The sequence below is a fragment of the Pieris napi genome, chromosome 13 (genome assembly GCF_905475465.1).
Source record: "Pieris napi chromosome 13, ilPieNapi1.2, whole genome shotgun sequence".
Taxonomy (NCBI): domain Eukaryota; kingdom Metazoa; phylum Arthropoda; class Insecta; order Lepidoptera; family Pieridae; genus Pieris; species Pieris napi.
This window is the reverse complement of record NC_062246.1, coordinates 1,099,853-1,121,014: the sequence shown is the minus strand read 5'-3', so window position 1 is coordinate 1,121,014 and position 21,162 is coordinate 1,099,853. Positions and strand designations below refer to the sequence as shown.

Below are 21,162 nucleotides of genomic sequence, written 5' to 3'. Positions count from 1 at the left end.
ACTGAACCACGGTGACTGTTAATTAGTCCAATAAATGCTTTCCTACCTTTGCCAATAAGTCACACATAATGTGCAAAGCGTAATAAAGTACGTGTCAGGTGACGTAATAAACGTGTTGCTTTATTAACTTAGGGACTTACCGGCTTACCAACGCTTACTTGATAATAGATTCTAGATAAACATATAAAAAAACTATAGTATATTTATTTATTTATTTAATTACAGCCCATTCATGGCCAAACTCAACAACAACATAAAACCACAATAAAATACAATTAAGTTATTTACAAAATTGACAGTTAATGCTATCCTCTTATCCTCCAAGTATACTCTCAACTCACAGTATACTACCCCCATACGCTTCCCAAATAGGTCGCTCACTGGTGAAGAGTCGAGAAACCTATTAAGCAGCGAGGAATGGGAGCTTGTTGACGCTGGACAGTGCGAGCCGAACGCACAGCAAAAAGGTTATGTTTCCGGCAGCGGTAATAATTTTCCGGAACGTACAGTCTCATGATTTCTCCCAGCAAGTATGCGCTTTCCGTTTTGTTTATATTGCTATGGTATTTACTATTAAGTTGGTTATGGAAGAGCAGCAACCCGGAAATAGGTATTTTTTACTTCATAGGCTGTGTATTGATCAAGTTTTTTAATAATATTGTCTATGAAACTCAAAGCACAAGAGCAGGCGGATATTAATAAAGGGCAAAAATATCAACCTTTCCTCTAACTTTGATTTTGTTCCCTTTAGAGACTTGGGCCGTGGGGTTCAAGTGCACAGGTGCTAATTAAAGATTTAAGTTGGCGCCTGGTAGATAGATCTTTCCCCGCTCAACGAAAAAGTATCGCAATACACCAGAAAAGATGCCAGCGTTAAAGGTACAGTCACAGGGACCAAACTTTTTAAATTTATTTTAGTGTGTGCATATACGTATATTTTTAACTATTATTATGAGGTTCAGAATATTCTAAACACACTCAAAAACACCTATAGGTACCTATCGACTATAATAATCGAATGTTGTATTAAAATTTACCATTGGATCTTGTATATTTGTTATTATTCTTTTTTTTTTGTATTATTTATGTCTTTAGCCTAAATTAATAATACAGATATATTCAGAGTTCATATCATTCTCTCTCCTGAAACCCTTAATTTTCATTGTGGTAGAGTTGTAACTTTCAGTTAAATCTGGAGATTATAATGGCGAAATAAAAGTATTGTTAGTACTTTTTACAATTATTAATTAATTGCCAAATCAAAAAACGCCATTAACGAATAATATTTTAATTTCAAGTTAATTACAGACAGTGTTAGACTATTTAAAAATAGTTTAGTTTGATTTTGTTCCTTTTGGAGTAGAGACTCTTGGGCAGTGGGGTTCACGTGCAAAGGCATTAATTAAAGATTTAAGTTAGCGCCTAGTAGAAAGTACTATTATTATTACTATGTAGGTTAAGAACATGGTGTAATGGTTGCAGCTCCTTACAAACTATGTGTAAAACCAAAAAAAACTTGGCGATTAAAAAGTGTGGCGGAGACTTCATTGCCAGTTCTTCTCTTCCGTTCTACGCCCTTGATTTTAGAACTGGCAGTAAATATAAAATTAGAAGCATTTAATATATATTTATTTTATGACGTTAATAAGTGTACCTATATAAATAAATGATTTTGACTTTTTGACCTTTATAAATACTGTATATTTGTGTGTTGGAAAAAAAACCTATTACTAAGTAATCAAGTCATCCAGCGACGGCTAGCGAGAAGCGGTCGTAATTATAAGATTCCTTTGTGTCTTTTCTTCTCTTCCACGACGTTAATTAATAAAACAAAAGTATAATAACTTCTTATATTTGTCTTTTAAAATTAATTTTTACATCTTATTCTAAATACGTCCTATGAACTCTTAAAATATTTACAGTTTATACATTACAAACTAAATTTCTAATTGATGACATTTTAATTTTTTTTTATAGAGCCACAGAGCTATCTGACCAAAATAAACAGAAACCTCAACGTTCATAGGTATACTTTGGCACTGTATAAACCTAATTTTCGTAAAATATAAGCACTAAGTCTAGCCGCTATATTCAGAGTCATCCATTAAACAAAAGGATATGAATCAAAAATTAAAGGAGAAAATTTACGCAATTAAAATCAACGCTTAATGAAGGATTCTGAGTATTAACACTTGATTGAGCTTTAAACAATATTGCACTAAATATACACTTTGGTTCTTATTTTAGTGATTTAAACCTATTTACATAGTGGAATGAATATGTCTTTTTGAATATATAATAAATTACCTAAGCTATTTTTATTTACATAAGTGCCTTGATATAATTCTGAGGCGAGCCGCCGCAAACTATATCCCCCGTAAAAATACTTAGCGGTAAATTCCTACTAAAAGAACATTCCTGATGTTGTGACTCTATTACTCTCGCGCCAGTTTGGTAATGAGCAAACGTGACAAAAGATTCCTCATGTAAATATCCTGGTAGTACTGAAATATCATTCTTTGAATAGCAGTTCATCTACTTCCTACCATAAGAACTTTCCTGATATTTTGTCTTTATTACACTAGGGCCAGTTTGGTAATGAACAAACTTGACAATAGATTTCTCGTTAAAATATCGATGTAATGTTTACTACCATGAAATTTCAATTTTTTAACATAAAATATTTCAACTCTCGATACAATATGGTTAAAGTGATTCGTTTTATAAAATCCTGAATAAATATCAATTATTAAGATACATTATAATACTTGTTAATTTTCATACAACATTTTGTTTCTTTCAGCTAATTACTTATCAACGTTAATGTTAAAATTCGAATACCCGGGTCTCACTGGCCCTTCTGGGTTGACTGGGGAAGGTGGGGTTGGTGGAATGTACGGGTATCTGGGGTAGGGATAGGGGTACGGGTAGCCCGAGGGTAAAAGTTGCGGGTTGTGGAAGGGGGGGATCATTGGGGCTGAAGGGTAGCCGTAAGGCAGGCCTACTGATGATGCAGCTGCTTGGAGGATAGATGCTGCGAAGGCTGGGTCGCTGTACACTGCTGCGTAGGGCCAGGCCACGGCGATACGTTGGCGCTTGTCCTTCATTCTTCGGTTTTGAAACCATACCTGCAAGATAAATTTTTGGTTAGTTTTTGTTTTGCTTAGCTAAGTTTTTAGGTCTGGACCTCAGATTTCTGTATCTGTTTCGTGATCATTTCTCAATCTAATAGGCAAGTAGGTGATCAGTCTCCTGTGCCTGACACACGCCGTTTGTATCTAAGGCAAGGCGGTTCACCGTTCGAGCGAATGATAAATGCGCACATATAAAAGGTCCATTGGTGGCACAGCCGGGGAGCGAACCTACGACCTCAGTAATGGTAGTAGCACGCTGAAGCCACTAGGTCAACACATATTGAATTATTCAACATATAATTCATCCAAAAAACATTACAAGTGTTGCCAATAGTCTCTTATATAATTACGATAATAAATAAACATGACCAAGGATTTTCCCAAGATCATTTAATTATTGCCATTTTAATGTAACAAAATTTTCCTGTGTTCTAAGAAATCAGAACAAAAATAAACGCGTTTTTGGAATATATATTTATTCTCACATTAGATGTACATACGTAATAGACGTCGTAAGATACCAACCAAAGGCAATTCCTATACAAACTATTTTTGTACTAACCTACATATTTTGGTACCATAACATAGAGCAAGCACCGTTAAGTGTGAATTGGGTTGGTAGCAACAAATTTGAAACATGATTTCTGCGAATTAACACCACCTCGATGGAAATTATGATGGATCTAATTGAAGCATCATACTTGAACGTTTTCATCATGCGCTATTCTAATGGTTAGTTAGCGATTCTTTAAATGATTTCTTGTATAAGGGGAGCATTATCGACGTACAACAATGGAACAGATTCAAAAATCGAAAGTCGAAAACGATAAAGCGTAGAGCTACTGTTTTTTTTTGGGCAGGCTTTAGATTTTCGACCATTCCGTGTCTTATGTATTTCACTGTAATCCCACAATAACTTTAGTAGTAGACTCAATTAAGAAAAACATTATGTACTTATACCAAAACTAATAAGTACACATCACATACAACAATCAACTCCCTCGTACATCTTGGACATTCGTTGTTTTATAAGTGACTTAAATGTAAGTATTAAATGTCTAACTGCTAGTATTAAATTTAAAACTCTTCGCTAAAATATTTACGATTAAAAAACCTGCTTTTCATTAAGTCTTTCCGCATTCCGATGATGATAGCATTTTACGTTAACTAAAATTATAAATACTTCGTTATACCAATATAATTAATACCATAAAATTATTATAAATTCAAAACGTATGCCAATTTAAATATTTTTTAGTTCAAATGACGCACTAATTACAATTATCACGTCCAAAAAGAAATCCCAAATGATATACATGTGTTTTATAACGCCATTCAAATTTTACACCAACGCTAATTTGTTGAAAAACCGACCGAATTATTCAGTAGCCATACAATGCTAATAAACATTAATTCGAAAAGAAACTCCATTATAAAGTCAAATCATTATAAACACTCGTAGGCAATAAATGACGGTCACAGTCGAGAACACAAATGTTTTTTTACTTATACTACATTAAGTTTGTTGTCTTTTTTTACTTACATTTGGTTGTGGTCTGTGGTTAAAGTAAGTAGATAAAAACAAGCAAATTTTATATTTCACAGACCAAGAAATATTTATTTTTATATTTCGAATCCTAATTATTTCAAAAACTAAATCGTAATTAGGGCTTGTATTCATGACAAGCATTTTATCTATAATCAAAAGCATCCCTCTGATTTTATGCTATTAAAATTGCTTATCGTTCGACAAAAATGTGAGCGATTGTATTAAACTGGTTTTACGATAACACCAATTAAAAAATTATAAACAGCGGCTACTATTTGATGTGTAAAGTATTTGTTTATTGTGATGGACTTTTATTGCGGTGTAATCTATGGTTGGCCATAGACAATTTTATTTCTCATAAAATTACGATTATCTAGAAAGAATTTGATTGAGTCTTTTGTATCATAATGAAAGGTTTGAGATTATTTTCTAGCATATTGTACTTTTATTAGTTCTTTTAATTATCAAGTTTCCGTGTTGTTGATAATAAAGATTTAGATAAGGTTATTCTTAGTAAAAAATAATAACTTGAGCACACTTCGACATCCAAAGCTTATGCGATGAAATTTATGTTAAATTAATTCAACAAAAATACTGCCAGCCCTTTTCGTAAAGCAAAATATACTAAAACCTCGTCTGGAATATTTTATTACCTTCGTGTACTGTAAAAAGCAATAATCTTGTCTATGATGCTTGCAGAAGGCGCGCCATTTTGCGCGCGCAAACTTCAAAATGGCTGCTAATTGCGTATCTCGCTTTAAAATCTTAAAGGGTTTTGTTTGTTTGCTTAATGAACCTCTTAAGGAAAGATTGTTGTGTTTATATACAAATAAATACCCCAGCTTTACCGTTGTTGATATATCGTAAAACATTCATCAAAATTTGTTGTTCGCAGGAAAGAGAAAGTTTCGCTCAAAAGTACCACAAAGAACATTTTACGAAATATATTTATACCAATTAGGTACATATTTCATTTAGGTATGTACTTGATATTTAATTATATATATATATCCTCTGAATTCTTTTTCGTTACTAATAGATTATAGACAGATTTAGTTTTTTTTATAATTATCAAAAAGTTATTGTTGTTGTATTATATAAGAATTCTTACTATACGCATGTTTCATAATAGATTCGCAACCAAACTTAACGGTTCTAATGGCCAATTAACACATTCCTTATTAAGACGTGGTTGAAAATAATCAATTTATGATTCGTTTTAATTATGTTTACAACGCGCAACTGGTTTTATTAGTATTGCTTAATTTTTATATGAATTCTTAAAGAATTTTATGTCTGTTTTCTGGAATGTTGGTAATTTATTATCTACTGTGTAGAATTTTTTAGTGTATTGAAAGCAAAATTTATTAGTGACAACAGAATTTTTGTCTATTGATTTAGCATTTCGCAATACTTTCGATTGTTTAAACAACAAGTGTACTCGGGTCGGTTATTTAAAGCAAATTATCACTATTTTTAAACGTTTCTGGAATTATTGTTTCTGCCTCAGCCGTTTAGAAACTTTTAATAAACGAAGCATTGGTTTGCATAGATTAATTATCATTGGTCAGTTGCGTCTCTAGACAAATCCCCTTTGTGCACTGCGACACTTGGTTCAAACGTGTTACCTCATAGGGTGACCAGTTAATGTAAGAAAATATTTTATTGGTATTTTAAGTTAATTAAATTAATTACCTTGATAGTAGATTCGGGCAATTGTAGCTGAGCTGCTAATTCACATCGTCTCGGTCTTGATACATAGTTTTCCTTCATAAATTCCTTCTCTAAACGAGCTAACTGCTCTCTTGTAAACGCTGTGCGGTATCTCCTATAACAAGAAAAACATTATTAAATGCTTATAAAGATCCTCCAATTACACGTTACAATTTAAAGAAACAGTTTTCGGAAACAAAATTTTTCTTACTGTTAGTACATACGGCTTAAAGATAAATATAAATCCTATGTAATACAAATTATAAAGCGATTTCAAAAAGTTCATAAAATATATATTTACCTGATGTTGGGATCTGGTACTGACGATGAATTTGTTATTTGTTCTGATTGTGGACTCAACGATTCTGTAACAAACATTCATAAATTAATTTTTAGCCCAATATAAACTCATGTTTACGAACATCAATGGCGCTAAAACCTTTTTAGGTCTAGGCCTTATATTTCCGTATCTTTTCATGATTTGTCAATCTAATAGGAAAGTAGGGGATCAGCCTTCTGTGCCTGACACACGCCGTCGAATTTTATGGGTAAGGCGGTTTCCTTACGATGTTTTCCTTCACCGTTCGAGCCAGTGCTAAATGCGCACAAAGAAAGAAAGTCCATTGTTGCAAAGCCAGGGATCGAACCTACGGCTTCAGGACTGAGAGACGCTGAAGCCACTAGCCCAACACTGCTCTCGAACGAAAGTTGTTAGCAGTAATAATTTTCGCTGTGGTAATATACGCCTTAGTACAGTTAATGGCTATTGAATGCTGGCATCACTTCTAAAAATACCACAGAGCAATTAATAATAATAATGCGTAAAGACGCTCAAGACGCAAAGGGTTGTAAGTAGTACTTAGTCGGCACCTTTTATACCAAGTCGCGTATTATCTAAATGACTCTTGTCTAGACATCGCTACTTGTACTAAATGGAATTTAATCTGTAGCTCCCGTTTGAATTTCGAACGCGGAACTGTCAAGTCGGTAATAAAGAAACAAATAGTTTTCTTTTCTTTATCTCCAATGTAATGGCACTCGTTATTCGAAAATGGAACTCTGAATTATCAAGTCAATGACAAAAGAGGTTTGTATTAAAAAATCTAAACCTTTTGATTTTTAAATGATAATAATGATTGTAAATTGAATGTTTATTGCAAACATCACACCAGGTGGATCGAAACACTCATACCACTAATGACTAACCGAATTCACAATTGACTTATCATAAAAACTCGCTTTTACCAGAAGCCGGTAGGTGCTAATTGCCTTACCTTTCAAAAGGAATACATTAACACAAAACAAACACAAATAAGCTATTTTCTAATTAAATATTTTCCCATGAGTTCAAAGAATACCGATTTCGGCGTTCAAAAAGATTTTACTTTACAAATCTGATTAGTCGCTGAAGTGGTTCTAAATTTAAAAAGGGCGCGTATTGACACGCCACTAAATGTAATGCTTTCAAGTCTATTGTCTATGCTCGTGATGAAGACGTTCCATTATTTCTGGTACGTTATTATTGGCCTATTAAAAAGTCATAAATTTCTTATTTATCACTTCAATAAAACAACTTTCATATAAATGTATGCGAATTGTATAGGTACATTTGTTGTGCATTTATGAATCGTCATGTATGGACAAGGTTTTAAAAATATCTAAATAGAATGGCTAATAAATGAGCCTCGTTATGAAACATTTATTGCGTTCAAGTGTTTGCAAGCGACGTTAATTTTTTTAATTTATATTAGCGGCAACCACTTATGTCGTTCCCATGCTGGGTGGCGACAGCACTCTAAGCTCAATTTGCAAGGGTCTAGCCGCGTTTCCTTTAAAAAAAACAACAGACTATCGTTCTTTAAAAAGAAATTAACAGCTGTATTTATGGCGTGTGTCATAGACAAGCTTCCGTATTGCTTCCGTTCGGTTTTTGAATGTGACATCTGATTTTTTAATTTACATGGCGACGCACCACTTAAGTTGTTTTGAAATGGAGCGCAGTTAATTGTAAACTAATTTTGTCGGTGACAAATATCTTTTAAGTGTGGCTTCTGATGGTGTAAAAATATTAACATGACTTATTTGATGGTTATTGAGTAGTGTTTGCCTAGTGGCTTCAGCGTGCGACTCTCTTTCTGAGGTCGTAGGTTCGATACCCGGCAGTGCACCAATGGACTTTCTGTCTATGTGCGCGTTTAACCGATTTACCTTAGACCCAAAAAGTCGACGGCGTGTGTCAGGCCCACGAGCCTGATCCCTTACTTTCCAATTAGATAAACAAATGATCTTGAAATAGATACAGAAATCTGAGGCCGGACCTTAAAAGGTAGTAGCGCCACTGATTTATTTTATTTTTTATTTGAAAACAATCTGTGTCCTAAGAAAGACGTAATTTATTTTATAATTTATTAAATCATAATTGATTAATCAAGACACATTTAATTTCAATTAACACTTTGTGATTTGTGTCTTACTATTAATAGCTATGTAATCATGAAATTTAATAATGATTAGCTCTGCAAAAGATTTTCAATTAGATTTAAATAGAACCGAATTGGTTCAAAATATTTCACTTCATTATTAACTAACTAATTAGATTTATATACATTTTACAAAAAAACAATTTCATGTATGATAATGTAATTTATAAACCGCCCACACACACTGATGCACCACTTACACAATTTCGAGAACCTCGAACATTGTTTCAAAACGCGCTAATTGTCAAAGTCAACTGACAGTCATAAATTTAAAATGACACACAGTCTTTCGTAATGCAATAAGTAACGGTCGATTTTGTTTTAAAATTAAGTTGTGTTTTCTTTTTAATTTTTATGTTGCTCTGTGGGCATGGAGATGGCTACCACGGGCGTAGTTTTGTTGGCACGTAAAACAAAATGCCGAGGCAAACATTTACCTAAATCAAACTTTAATAATTTTCATAATATAGTGACTATATTTGAACAAAATAACACTTATGATGCTGTCAGCGATAATTAATAGGACACGTTTGTTAAGTTAATATCACATACATAACAATTTAATTATATTCTATATTAGCAAAGACCCATAAATGAAGAATGTTTATTTCTCGCCCACATTGACTAAAAATTAAGAAGAATAAAGAAACGAAAGAATAATGATGCAATTGTTAGAAAAATGAAAATAAATGTTAAACTATAAAGTATAAAATTGTATATACTAATAAATGAAAAGTCAATGAATATCGGACAAAGCAGCGAACGTTGAACACAAATCGAATTCTAACAGATTCAAAATACGAATCCCATCACCGGTATCATAGACAATAAACGCATGAACAATGGCCGATCAATTAGTGACGCGTGGCGAGGGTGAGATATCGATAGTAATTGATGCATCGATACTATTACAAGGGCTATTACGTTGCGAATCGGTATTAATTGTGCGTTTACGCTAATGTGTTTACGAATGATTAATCCGGTTTGTATGTGTAGTATTACTGCCCTTTGTTATTTTGCGGTCTGGTCTGTGGTGATTCATGTCGTAATAGGACGTGATTTGAAACTGTAATTTAAACAGCTTTTGTAACGTGAAACGAGACGTTTAAATTTAGGTACTGTTATAATTTGAGTGAACTAATTTGATATTTTCTGTGTCATAAAGTCTTCAAAATAAAATAAAAAGCAATGCTTTAAATCTCAACAAACCCCTAACAATAAAACGTATCTTAGAAAGTTGATTAATTAAAAAAAGTAATTCTCAAAGGAATTAAAACAATTTAGACAGACGATAGCGAACAATTATCCAATACACAGCCAATTATCCAGTGTCATCCCTCGGCACGCTCCCCTAAACCAATTTTCATAATAAAATCCGTATCTACTAGTCGGCAACACTGTAATGGAGATAAATATCTCTGTAGGGAGCTGGCAATAAAAACACAATCAGTTAAAGCCCAATTGACAAGACGTACAACCTATTACCCCATGTGACGTGTAATTAAAAATGGCGACTTGTCAATCTGTGGCGGGAAGTGACCGTAGACAAGGATTTTGTGACAGCTGCGTGGTCAATTAGGTAAACGTGTGTAATTAAGATTAAAAGGGATATAAAAACTAATCGGCACATTTCAAAACGGTACCTAACGGGAAATAAAACAATGAATGCAAATTTGTCGGCGTTTCAAACGCTAAAGACAAAACATTTGGAGTTGTAACCTCATAATTGCTATAGTTAAACAATGAGTAAAATAACCTTCATTTCTTACACAGTACGAAGATAGTTTAAAATCATAGCATTACCTGGAAAGATTTACAAAAGTGTCCTAGCGGCGACTTTGACAAAATAACGGTTTACAACATAATTATGGATCGTAATTTTATAATAAGTGCTGTTAAGTTATTACTTAATAACTACATAAAATTATATTGCGGTTGTACACACAAAAAATAAGAATTGTTTGATTTGTTTATGAAAACTAAAAACCAGATAGGGTAGACCGAGGCGAATCGGATCACAGGGCGAATCGGATCAAAATAAGAAATGTGTTGATAATTCAAATATCACATTCACATAGAACGCACTCAACCGGCGTTTTGTGTCTCTCCATTTACTGAGCACCTCCCGACATAAGCAGTATTTCGATCGCTCTTGTGGATCAGAGGCAATGCCGCTCGTCAGCCACTCGGTTTTTTGTGTGTGTCGCAATTTGGCGCTCATCTAAGGTTACGTACTTACGTTTTCTTTGTGTCATATGACGGATTTGTCTTAAAATTTAACTACTTTGGTTTATATTGTTAAGCAAGATGCTAATATTGAAGAACCAATTCGCTTTTAAGTATAATCTTAGAGGTTAACGTTTAAAATATTTATTTCAAAAGTCTTAATTATGGGGCTAATCGGATAATCCTTAGGATGGAATTGGATGATACTTTTAAACTGATTTATTACATGTTTGAGGTTATTGATTCATATTTATTTCATGACCACCGGAGAATGGTGTCAAGAAAAAATTAAAGAGGCTGTAAATTAAGTCCAGAACAAAGAGTTGACCTTGCGTAAAGCTGCTAAGAGTTTTTCAGTACCGTTCACGAGCTAACAGAAAAAAAGGACCATAATATATATGTGAATTATGTGCTAATAATTAAAATTGATCTTATTATTATATATTTTTACTGATTCCAAAGTTATTTAACACTATACCTTAAAATTTTGTTTTATTTTGTGCACGATCCGATTCACCCCGAAAGTTGGGGCGAATCGGATATTTTCCTTTTTTTAGTTTTTAATAGCTAATTAAGAGAATATATGTATGATTTAAGTTTTCAAATATTTATTTCATAGGTAATTGGTACTTCTTACGATTTTATCAATAAAAATAACATTATATAGCACTTTAGTATGATTTACTCAACCTCAAAGAAAAAGTGATCCGATTCGCCTCGGTCTACTATATGTACTTACATAAAGATACCTATCGACGAAGTCGCCGCTAGGACACATTTGTGGTTGACAGAGAATTCATGAAGTGCACAGGATGAAAATAAAATTAATTTATCTATTCTAAGTTGTAAAAAGTCTAAGTTACCATTACGCACAACTAGGGATAGGTAAAAATAGTTACTAAAAACGTTAAAAGATTACTATTGTTTTTAAAAATCGACTTAAAGTATTACTTTTGGAAAAAATGTATTATTCTATTTATGATTATTTGCGTGCAATATTATAATTAATATTAAATTGATAACGTAATTATTTTTTTTAATAATGTGATACTTTATCACTATCTACCAATAATATAAGAATTGACTCATAATGTATGTAAAATTCCTATTAAGACAAATTTGCACCCCATTATGTGTGGAAGAATATGCGAAGTTTGGATTGTACCACCATAACATTTTTGTACCATATTCTTGCAATTAAATTAATATTAAAAAGATACTTGACAAATATAAATTCAATATCAATCATAATTTATGTTTTTTTTTTATTATTGCAACAGTTTACCTATGGAAGAAAATCAATTAAATTGATAAATATTTTTTGTTAGTTTTCTTTTATATTCGAATTTTGAATAATATGTCTAAGTTAACAAAAGTAAAATAGAAGGAATGCAACGTGTTAAACTGCAGAATTTTCAAGATATTTCAATATGTAATTGACATTATTGTAGATTGTCAAAATAAAAAGTAATTAATAAGACAATGGGTACCTTTAGGTGACGATGGTGGCGTATTTTGTATGTCACTACAAGTATGAGGTTTCGCCACTATGTCAACGGATAATCCTCTTAACCTTGTATCCATGACGTAATTAAGCGCCTCCATTAAAAAAAAACGCCAAACAAAACGGAAAAGGCGCGTAGATGTAAATTGTCAATTGATTTTTCAGGAAATTCTAGAGACGCGCGCGGAAAAAGTGAACTGTGAAAGTCAACGTTTTATCGATATTTGAATGTGGAACGCCTTGTACTAAAAATCCATAATGCGCCAACCAATAAGGTTGAACGTTTTTCTCCCCACCAATCAGGGCGGGGCACGTTCTGTCTCTTTCACTCACGAGCTTCTGAAGCTTATTTAACTGCTTTATAAGGCTGGTGGTACAATGGATTTGACTAAATAAAAACTTGTTTAATTAAAGCCTCACTGAGGTGATATATACGTAATAATGTTTTTTTATTTGTAGTATTTCCAAATAATACAAAAACTAGAGGCTCCCGTATAATAAACCCTAGGCATTTTATCCTTCTTTTAGTGTCATAACCTTATACAAATTACATTGTACATATTAATAGTAAACCCATATATAAACAAATTCATTATAAAACATGTATAAAACCTTTAAACTTCTATATGTTGCTGTATCACTCAGTGTACCATTATCCTAACAATTTAATCACGGCTGCGTTGAGTATCATGGCGCGTTATTGCTTGGTAACTTTATTAATACGATATAACACCTCGCTGATAAATACGACTAACAGCGCTTTGATTCTGTATAACAGATACTATTAAATAATGTCGAACAATAGATAAACAAAGTACTTAAACGATTTATTTTGTATTACGAAAAGTAACAACTGATATGCCATCATTATATCTTATATGTTTTACTAATATATTATTAACAATAATTATCCAAAAGTCATTGCCAACCCACAAAAAATTTCCTTTACCGTATGGGTTGTTAGATAAGAGTATATGAGGTATTACTTATTTTGTGTCTGGGCTAAACAGCTTATAACGGTAGGTACTCATAGAATAAAAAAGCTATATATGTATATAACTTTGCATTTAAAGTAGCGTAGTTTAGCGTTACAGAATTTCAAGACTAGTAAAATTCGTTCTGTATTGTTATAATACATTGTTAATGAAACTAACCGTAAAGTAATAAAACCTTTCCACCGAAATATGGAAGCAATAAAACCAAATATTTACCCAAAACTAAGCAGTAATAAAAGAGAAATTTCCACCACAATACACCAGTCTATAATTGAGCAAAACAATTGTATGGCAACATTGAAAGACATGCATTGTCTGTGGTCTCATTGTTTTGGCGGTAAATTTGACAAATGTCACGCTGCGTCAAAACTGCTAGTGTCCAAACTTGTTATTATTTTAAAACAATTGTTTTGAATACGATTGCTACTGTTCGCGGTAGGTGCGGAGAATAATTTGTCAATATTAAACCGTGAAGTGTTTATTGTTTGCATTTTTCTTACAATTTGTGGAATTGCTACTTCATACTTCATTACAAAGTTATGTGAGCTTTGAATTATTGACACAGAACTTTTAATCGTCACAAACATGAATATTAAAATATATTTGAAAACCCCATATATCTTAATGTCATATTATTATTATAATATTTGCATTACGATATATAATTAAATGTAAATATAGTCCTACTATATATTTATGTGTAGTATTGCTAACATATATAAATAATATTTTCAATTGTACATGGCGACATATTATTACTTCGTACATACAAAACTGTGCTTGCCTAGTTACCGTTTAGATGCCATTATATCAAAACTTAAATTGTCAGTCAATTAAGCATTAACATAATCAAATAATAAAATATTTGCTATGATAATTCGTTACATTTAAATATGTAGAGGGTGACACCCCTAATGGAGTTATGATAAAAATATTTTGCAAACAACTAATCGTATTATAAACCAATGAACAAGGGTGTGACCCTTTCAACTTTAAATGTTTTATTTTCCACCTGTTTATAAACAAATGTTAATTGATTCTTTAGAACTGTAAAATCTGGCTATTAACACCATCCTCTATATTTATGGTTTTACTTTCGTACGTCGTCATTATTGCTTGTCAAAGGCATTTAATATTTGATTGTAACTTTGCAAGAATACTTTGATCTTTTAGATAATATCAGAGGTACAAGTTCTCAGACCTCAAGAGAATGTTCGCTGGACAGAAGTTTTGCGTTGATGAAGAGGTATTTGCCGAAACTGAAACCTATTGTACTATAAAAATGGTATCGAAAAATCGTATGACCGCTATCATCGTTGTATCGGAAAGGCAATATTGAAAACCATATCAAATTCTATTCAGCCTACGAACTTTCCAGCCCACCAATTTTTTTAAAATAATTTTCGTGACATTTTAATCTACCTTGCCTTCGAGGCAGTTTGGTCAGTAAATAAATCAAAAAAAAATAATTGCTGCAATTATTATATACTTACAACGGTTCTTATAGCCGTAGTAGCCAAACTCCCCGCTTGTTGGGCCAGTTCCCAATAGTAAACATAGTTGAAAAAAATTAATGTAATGTGCTAAATGACCGTGTAAATATGATATGTCATAAATAATTCCATACTTTTTCAATCAGATTAAGCTCTGATACACATAGAGAGATCCTATTATGCTCGACTATTACTAATAATTAATCAAGCCGAATCGTTACGACTTTGCAAAAAATCTAAATGAATTTCTAGCCTGGAAAGTCATTGTTAATTTTAATAGTATCTCGGCCGTCGGTACTCACAAAGTGACAATGTACCGTTCAGCAATAAAAATTATAAAAAGGACCACACTTTATTGCTTTACAGCTAGCTTAATGACCTGATAATTTTCTCAAATAACGCCAATACAGGCAGGTAAATACTAATTTTATATTATTGTAATAAGGTGTCATTTATTATCTGTATGATTCCATCTCCTGTCGCTTCGTCGGCGTGTTTATATACGAGTGTATAATCTATGATTATTTTTTTATTCTTTAATTATTTGTCTATTATTAAGGGAAGGTATTATAAATATGCCTAACAATAAAAATTAGAGCGATGACTTCGAGAGGATTTTATTACAAGTTTAATACAGATTGTATTTAAAACGGCATGAATTATCTTTTAATAAATATAAAATAAATAAATTCGATTAGTTATAGTTCTTAAGCTACTGGTTCAAATTGAATGAAATTAATATACCGTGTTTCTACAATCCCTGCTTGGTTACTGAATTCAGGCTTCTAATTTTATCCATAATGAAGTTATCCCTATAACCCTATAGGGGGTCGAAAATGTCCTGAACTGCTTTGAGAAAATTAATAAGTGCCGTGTCGCTTTTTTTCTCGGCTCCCGTGCGCCGGCCGCAGCGCCGCGGCCGTGCCCACAGAGGGATTGAAATGTTATCAGTTATATTAGAAGATGCGTAATGAAGTACCATTAAAAAAAATACGCAGCTTTGTACACACAGTTGTCAATATATTATAGGTATACTAGCTAACAAACTTTTTACTTTACTTATACCTACACTTAATAAAATACGGTAGCAGTACTTCTTTGCTAAACTATCTCAGAATTTATGAATTATAAAAAAACGCATTTATAGGATATATTATGTAATCTCTAATTCGTATAGTCTGGATTAAAAGGTATTTTTCTATAAAAAATATCGTAATTAATTCATCTGTCAGTCTATTTTATTATATTTTAAATACTACTTGATGCAATGTGTATTGTTAATATTAAAGTATTTAAAACTGCGAACTTACCGTGTGGTCTGTCCTCTGCGCCGTCGCTGTCCACCTCACTCCTGACACTCCCGGGGCTTGCCCTCTTCAAATCCTCCCCCTGGTACTCATTTCTCTTCTCGTACATGAAGAAAGGGAAGTTCGGTACACGATTTTGGAAGTAATAACCAACTTTCTTGACCTCTTCATCGTTGAAATCGATATTATTCTCGATGTCGATTTCCGGGGAGCGTCGATCGATCCCCACAATAGACTCGATCGAGAAATTCTTCGGCGGGATTTTGGTTTGTTTGGTTTCGGAATCCATTTTTCACTCACAACACGTATCGATCACTGAATTTCGAACGACTGATGCTGACTGACTTGGTTTGAGATGAGGTGGCCACGCCTGTACGTGTGGGGGAGGAGACTGCCATTTTTGTATTATGAACCTTACGTCTGTGACTTAGAGTACATCTTGCTCTGTGATCTGTTTATTTGAATGCAATACAAATAGGCAAAACTAGTCTTTATGTTAACGTAACTATGGTATATTATTCAATGACATACAATTGTTATTAAGGATTCTAAACCTTATTTTCCGTACAAAAATGTAAGGTACTGAAACGTCCGTTACGCTATTATGTGTTTAAATGCGTACGATATAAAGCGCATTATTCCGTGAACTTTGGATTCTTGTGGTTTAGAAAAAACTATTTTATTTTATTACTCTCTTAATACTTAGAGTTATTAAAGTGTAATTTATTTATTAGACGCAATTACAGAACATTATTATCTTGGGTGAAGTTTTTGTGTGTTTTATTTTATAAACTTTCCTAAACTACCCATAAACGACCCATTTATTAGTATTTTATCAATATTTAGGGGCTTAGGGCTTTTCATAACGCTAAGTATGACTTCGTCCGTCAAAAATGTATTCGATTTTGATATACGGGGGATTAAGTTCGAGCTAAGTTTCGTTTCTGAATGTCACCCTTAGCGCGCTTAACTATGACTCCCACATGTCAAAATTCAATATTTAGCAGACAAACGAAACATACTTAACGATTTGCCTCGATTTGATCTATTCTTAAAGTCATTTGATTTTTTTTATGCAAACGGGTAGGAGGCTCACCCGATGTTAAGTGCCCACGGACACTGCCAGAACTCAGAAGGCTCGCTAGTGCGTTGCCGGTGTTTTAAGAATTGGTAAGTTACTCTTTTCTTGACCCTAAGTCGAAATACTTCAGTAGCTGGTTCCACATAGTGGTGGTGCGCGGCTAAAACTGACTTAAATAACGCTTTTGTGGAACGACGGACGTCGAGGTGATACGGTGATTCTTACAATACTTTAATTACGTGAATACTACAGTGATTTAATGTTTTTTTTTAATTAAAATTTTGCATACTAATGACCAATGTTCATTTATTTATTTTTTGATATAATTAGGATTACATCTTTTTTCTTTACGTAATTGGAGGCGAACGGGCAGGAGGCTCACCTGATGCTAAGTGAAGGCTAGAAGGCTCACGTGCGTTGCCGGCCTTTTTTGGTAAGAATTGGTACGCTCTTATCTTGAGGGTACGATTGCGAAACTCATTCCTTCTCAGAATACTAGAACAGCTATTGGCATTGGACACCGCTAAATTGCCATAATAAAAAATTTTTTTTAGGTATATTATTATCGATATATTATGTTATACTAACCTAGTTCTTAACATAATAACTAATTCAAACTATCATATATGAGTGTGTCATTATAATAAATAAATCAGTGGCGCTACAGCCTTTTTAAGTTCGCTCTTCTTCTGTATATGATTCATGATCATATATCAAATAGGCAAGTATATGATCAGCCTCCTGTGCCTTTTGAGTCTAAGGCAAGCCGGTTTCCTCATGATGTTTTCCTTCAGTGTTCGAACGAGCTATAGGTACAGAAAGTCCATTGGTGCACAGCCGTGCCGTGCCGAGGATAGGATATAGGATAGGATAGGATAGGATAGGATAGGATACGATCTCAAGGATGAGAGACGCACCCTGAAGCCAGACCAACACTGTTCTTGTGTGTTATCACTCAGAAATAAACATTTATTATTAATCTAATATATAAAATTTTCGTGTCACAATATTCGATTTTTTTATGCATATTCAGTAAATCTGAGAATCGGCTACTATCTGTTTTTTAAACCACTAAGTGATAAGGGGTGTCCAAAAAATATTTTTTATATTTTTAGAAAAAAACCTTTTCATTTTTTTATGATACAGCATGACACGTTTCAAGAGACTGACGGCCAACCTCAAGTAATGGAGAGGCACTAAAAGAAGAAGTGGTTGCTACAACTTCTTTATCCTATACCTAACAAGAATTATTATAGATTTTGATTTTTGTTTTTATTTTTTTTTTTTCCTTGATACAACATACAAAAATACATACAACCCCTAATTTTCACCCCTCTACGAACAACCCCAATTTTTTAATTATAGGAGATACATATTTTTATTAAACTAAAAAAATGTTTCCTAGAAATAATATACATGGCAAAACAACGTTTGGCGGGTCAGCTAGTTTTATTATAATAATCACGAGAATGTCTTAAATTCTACGGAAATTATATTGTACACAATGTTAATAATCGTTTGTCTAATTTTACTTTCCTGAAATAGATAGCAACAACCATAAAGATAGTTTTAGTTTAGTTTGTAATTCTACCACATAATCATAAAATAGTGCTAATAATATATTTCTGTTTCACCAAGGTCTAAACAATTGTCAATGTGCCGTTATAATATTGTGATTATGGTCAAATTTTAAAATGTCTTTGCTCTTAAGTCTAATTACCTACATAAATTATGTACTGTAATGTAGGTTTAGTTATTGAAGTGAAACTTTTTTAGGTGCATGAGGGTAAAATTTTTACGGATAAAACGCATTAATAATATTATTAGCGACACGCAGATGTGCAGCGTTTTTGTCGAAGAAAAGGGAGAGAGCGATTGAGACCGATGGAGAGAGAGTGAGAAGGGACCTTATAAAAATTTTGTAAAGAGAAGTTATGAAATACTAGTATTTTATATTTTATGCAAAATAATTTATTGAAATCTCAAATCATCTCAATAACAACGAATTGTAAATTAAAATTACAAGTGTTTTTATTATTCAAGAAATAAATTTAAAAAAATTGTTAGACAAAGAAGTTTCACTTCTGACATGTGTACACGTAGGTACTTTGTACGCACGCACTTTTTTGTTTATTTCCACTAAATATATAACAACAACGTTTTAATCGTCAAATAGGAAACAAAATATCTTTTTTGTTATATATATTTATATATGTAATGTACTTAGTATCCTAGTAATAATAGCATTACTTTGTTTTTTTTCCTAAAAAAACTATGTTTTGCTTTTATGAATTTGTTCCCCAGGGCAAGCGATATGTAATTCGTAGGTAGGTAGCGATGATATCGCAGCATTGGGATCGCATACAAAAACACCTCAGTCTTAAGGGTTTACTTTAAACCACCAATGAGCTCCAATTTATTATTTACTATACACCTTTACACAACACTTCATTGCTTACACTGCTAACTTTTACTATTTTTTTTTCTACTAAGTATTATTACATTCCGTTTATATCTTTTCTTGCGACTGAGGCGCAAACTAGCTGCTGTGGTCAGTGGTGTGGGTTATTACAAAAAAAAATGTAAGCACCTGCAACCATTACTTCATACTTCTTATGATACATTAAAGCCGTTAATTATGGTTAATAATTAATTAATAAATAAGAAACCCGAATATTTCACCTCTATCGAAGGAAAGTGCGGTACATTACTATGGAAACAACGCAAAGATATAGTGGTATCAAGGTAAATCAGGATGATGATGAATTAATATGATATATCGAGATTTGTATAAATTACGAAATATATTTTTACACAAATTTTGTCAAGATTATTCAATTTCTATTAAATTTGTATAACTGGTAGCAAGCAATGTTAGTATGTAGACTAAAATACGGTCTTGACTATACTATATTTTTACATTGCTTAATTCGTCAAATATTAATATGAAAAATATTTATACACCAGTATTGCCATCTAGCGGCCAGTAGACCTGAAATAAAATATAATCTTCACTGGACTTTACGACGTATCACAGCGCCATCTCTCTTTGAGTAGCTATAAACAATTCAGTGTGACCCTTAAAACTCTGACTGTAGAAAAAAAATGTACCTGCAGATGGCAGTATTTTCAAATACTATTCATTATTTTTATTAAAAGATGTATTTAGTTATTACTGTAAATTTTTAATATTAAGATTATAAAAATGTTGCTTACTTTGAATTTCAGTAGGATTAATAATAGTGTAATAAAATATATAAGTGGTCTAAATTTAAAAAGTTTAACAAATTTAACTAATAGTTGAAAAACGAAGACATAACGTCATAATATATTATGACATTATACTCTCAAACACGTAATCTCGCGTTACATAAACATGTTACTAAATATGCCACTAAATAAGAGGCATAAAACAAAATCGTTAAATTTTCTTCCAAATTAAAAGAGTACTCAAATACTGAATCGATTTTGACTATATTCGCGTCAGTACATACATATATTTGATTATGATAAGCATGTATGTTTTTTCGTTTTCACACTAACAAAGCAGCATGAGTAACAACTATAACTACTTAGGTGTGGTTACGTTGCTACATGCAGTCCCCGACCACACATGAGCAGCGGGGTTATTAGGGAAGCCCTTAGGAGAGGCTCTTTCAAGACATATTACAAAGATCCAG

The 21,162-nt window shown here is 32.6% G+C and overlaps 1 protein-coding gene across 1 annotated transcript; it reads right to left on the bottom strand.

Annotated features, from left to right (window-relative positions):
- Nucleotides 1-2,423: 2,423 nt before the first annotated feature.
- LOC125055639 (segmentation protein even-skipped-like) lies at nucleotides 2,424-16,795 on the bottom strand. Its single transcript, XM_047658110.1, has 4 exons — nucleotides 16,405-16,795; nucleotides 6,698-6,761; nucleotides 6,379-6,511; nucleotides 2,424-3,128 (listed from the first exon to the last, which is right to left on the bottom strand). Exons 1-4 carry the CDS (start codon nucleotides 16,688-16,690, stop codon nucleotides 2,808-2,810), a joined length of 804 nt encoding a protein of 267 aa, XP_047514066.1. The 5' UTR covers nucleotides 16,691-16,795; the 3' UTR covers nucleotides 2,424-2,807.
- Between the last annotated feature and the right edge of the window lie 4,367 nt (nucleotides 16,796-21,162).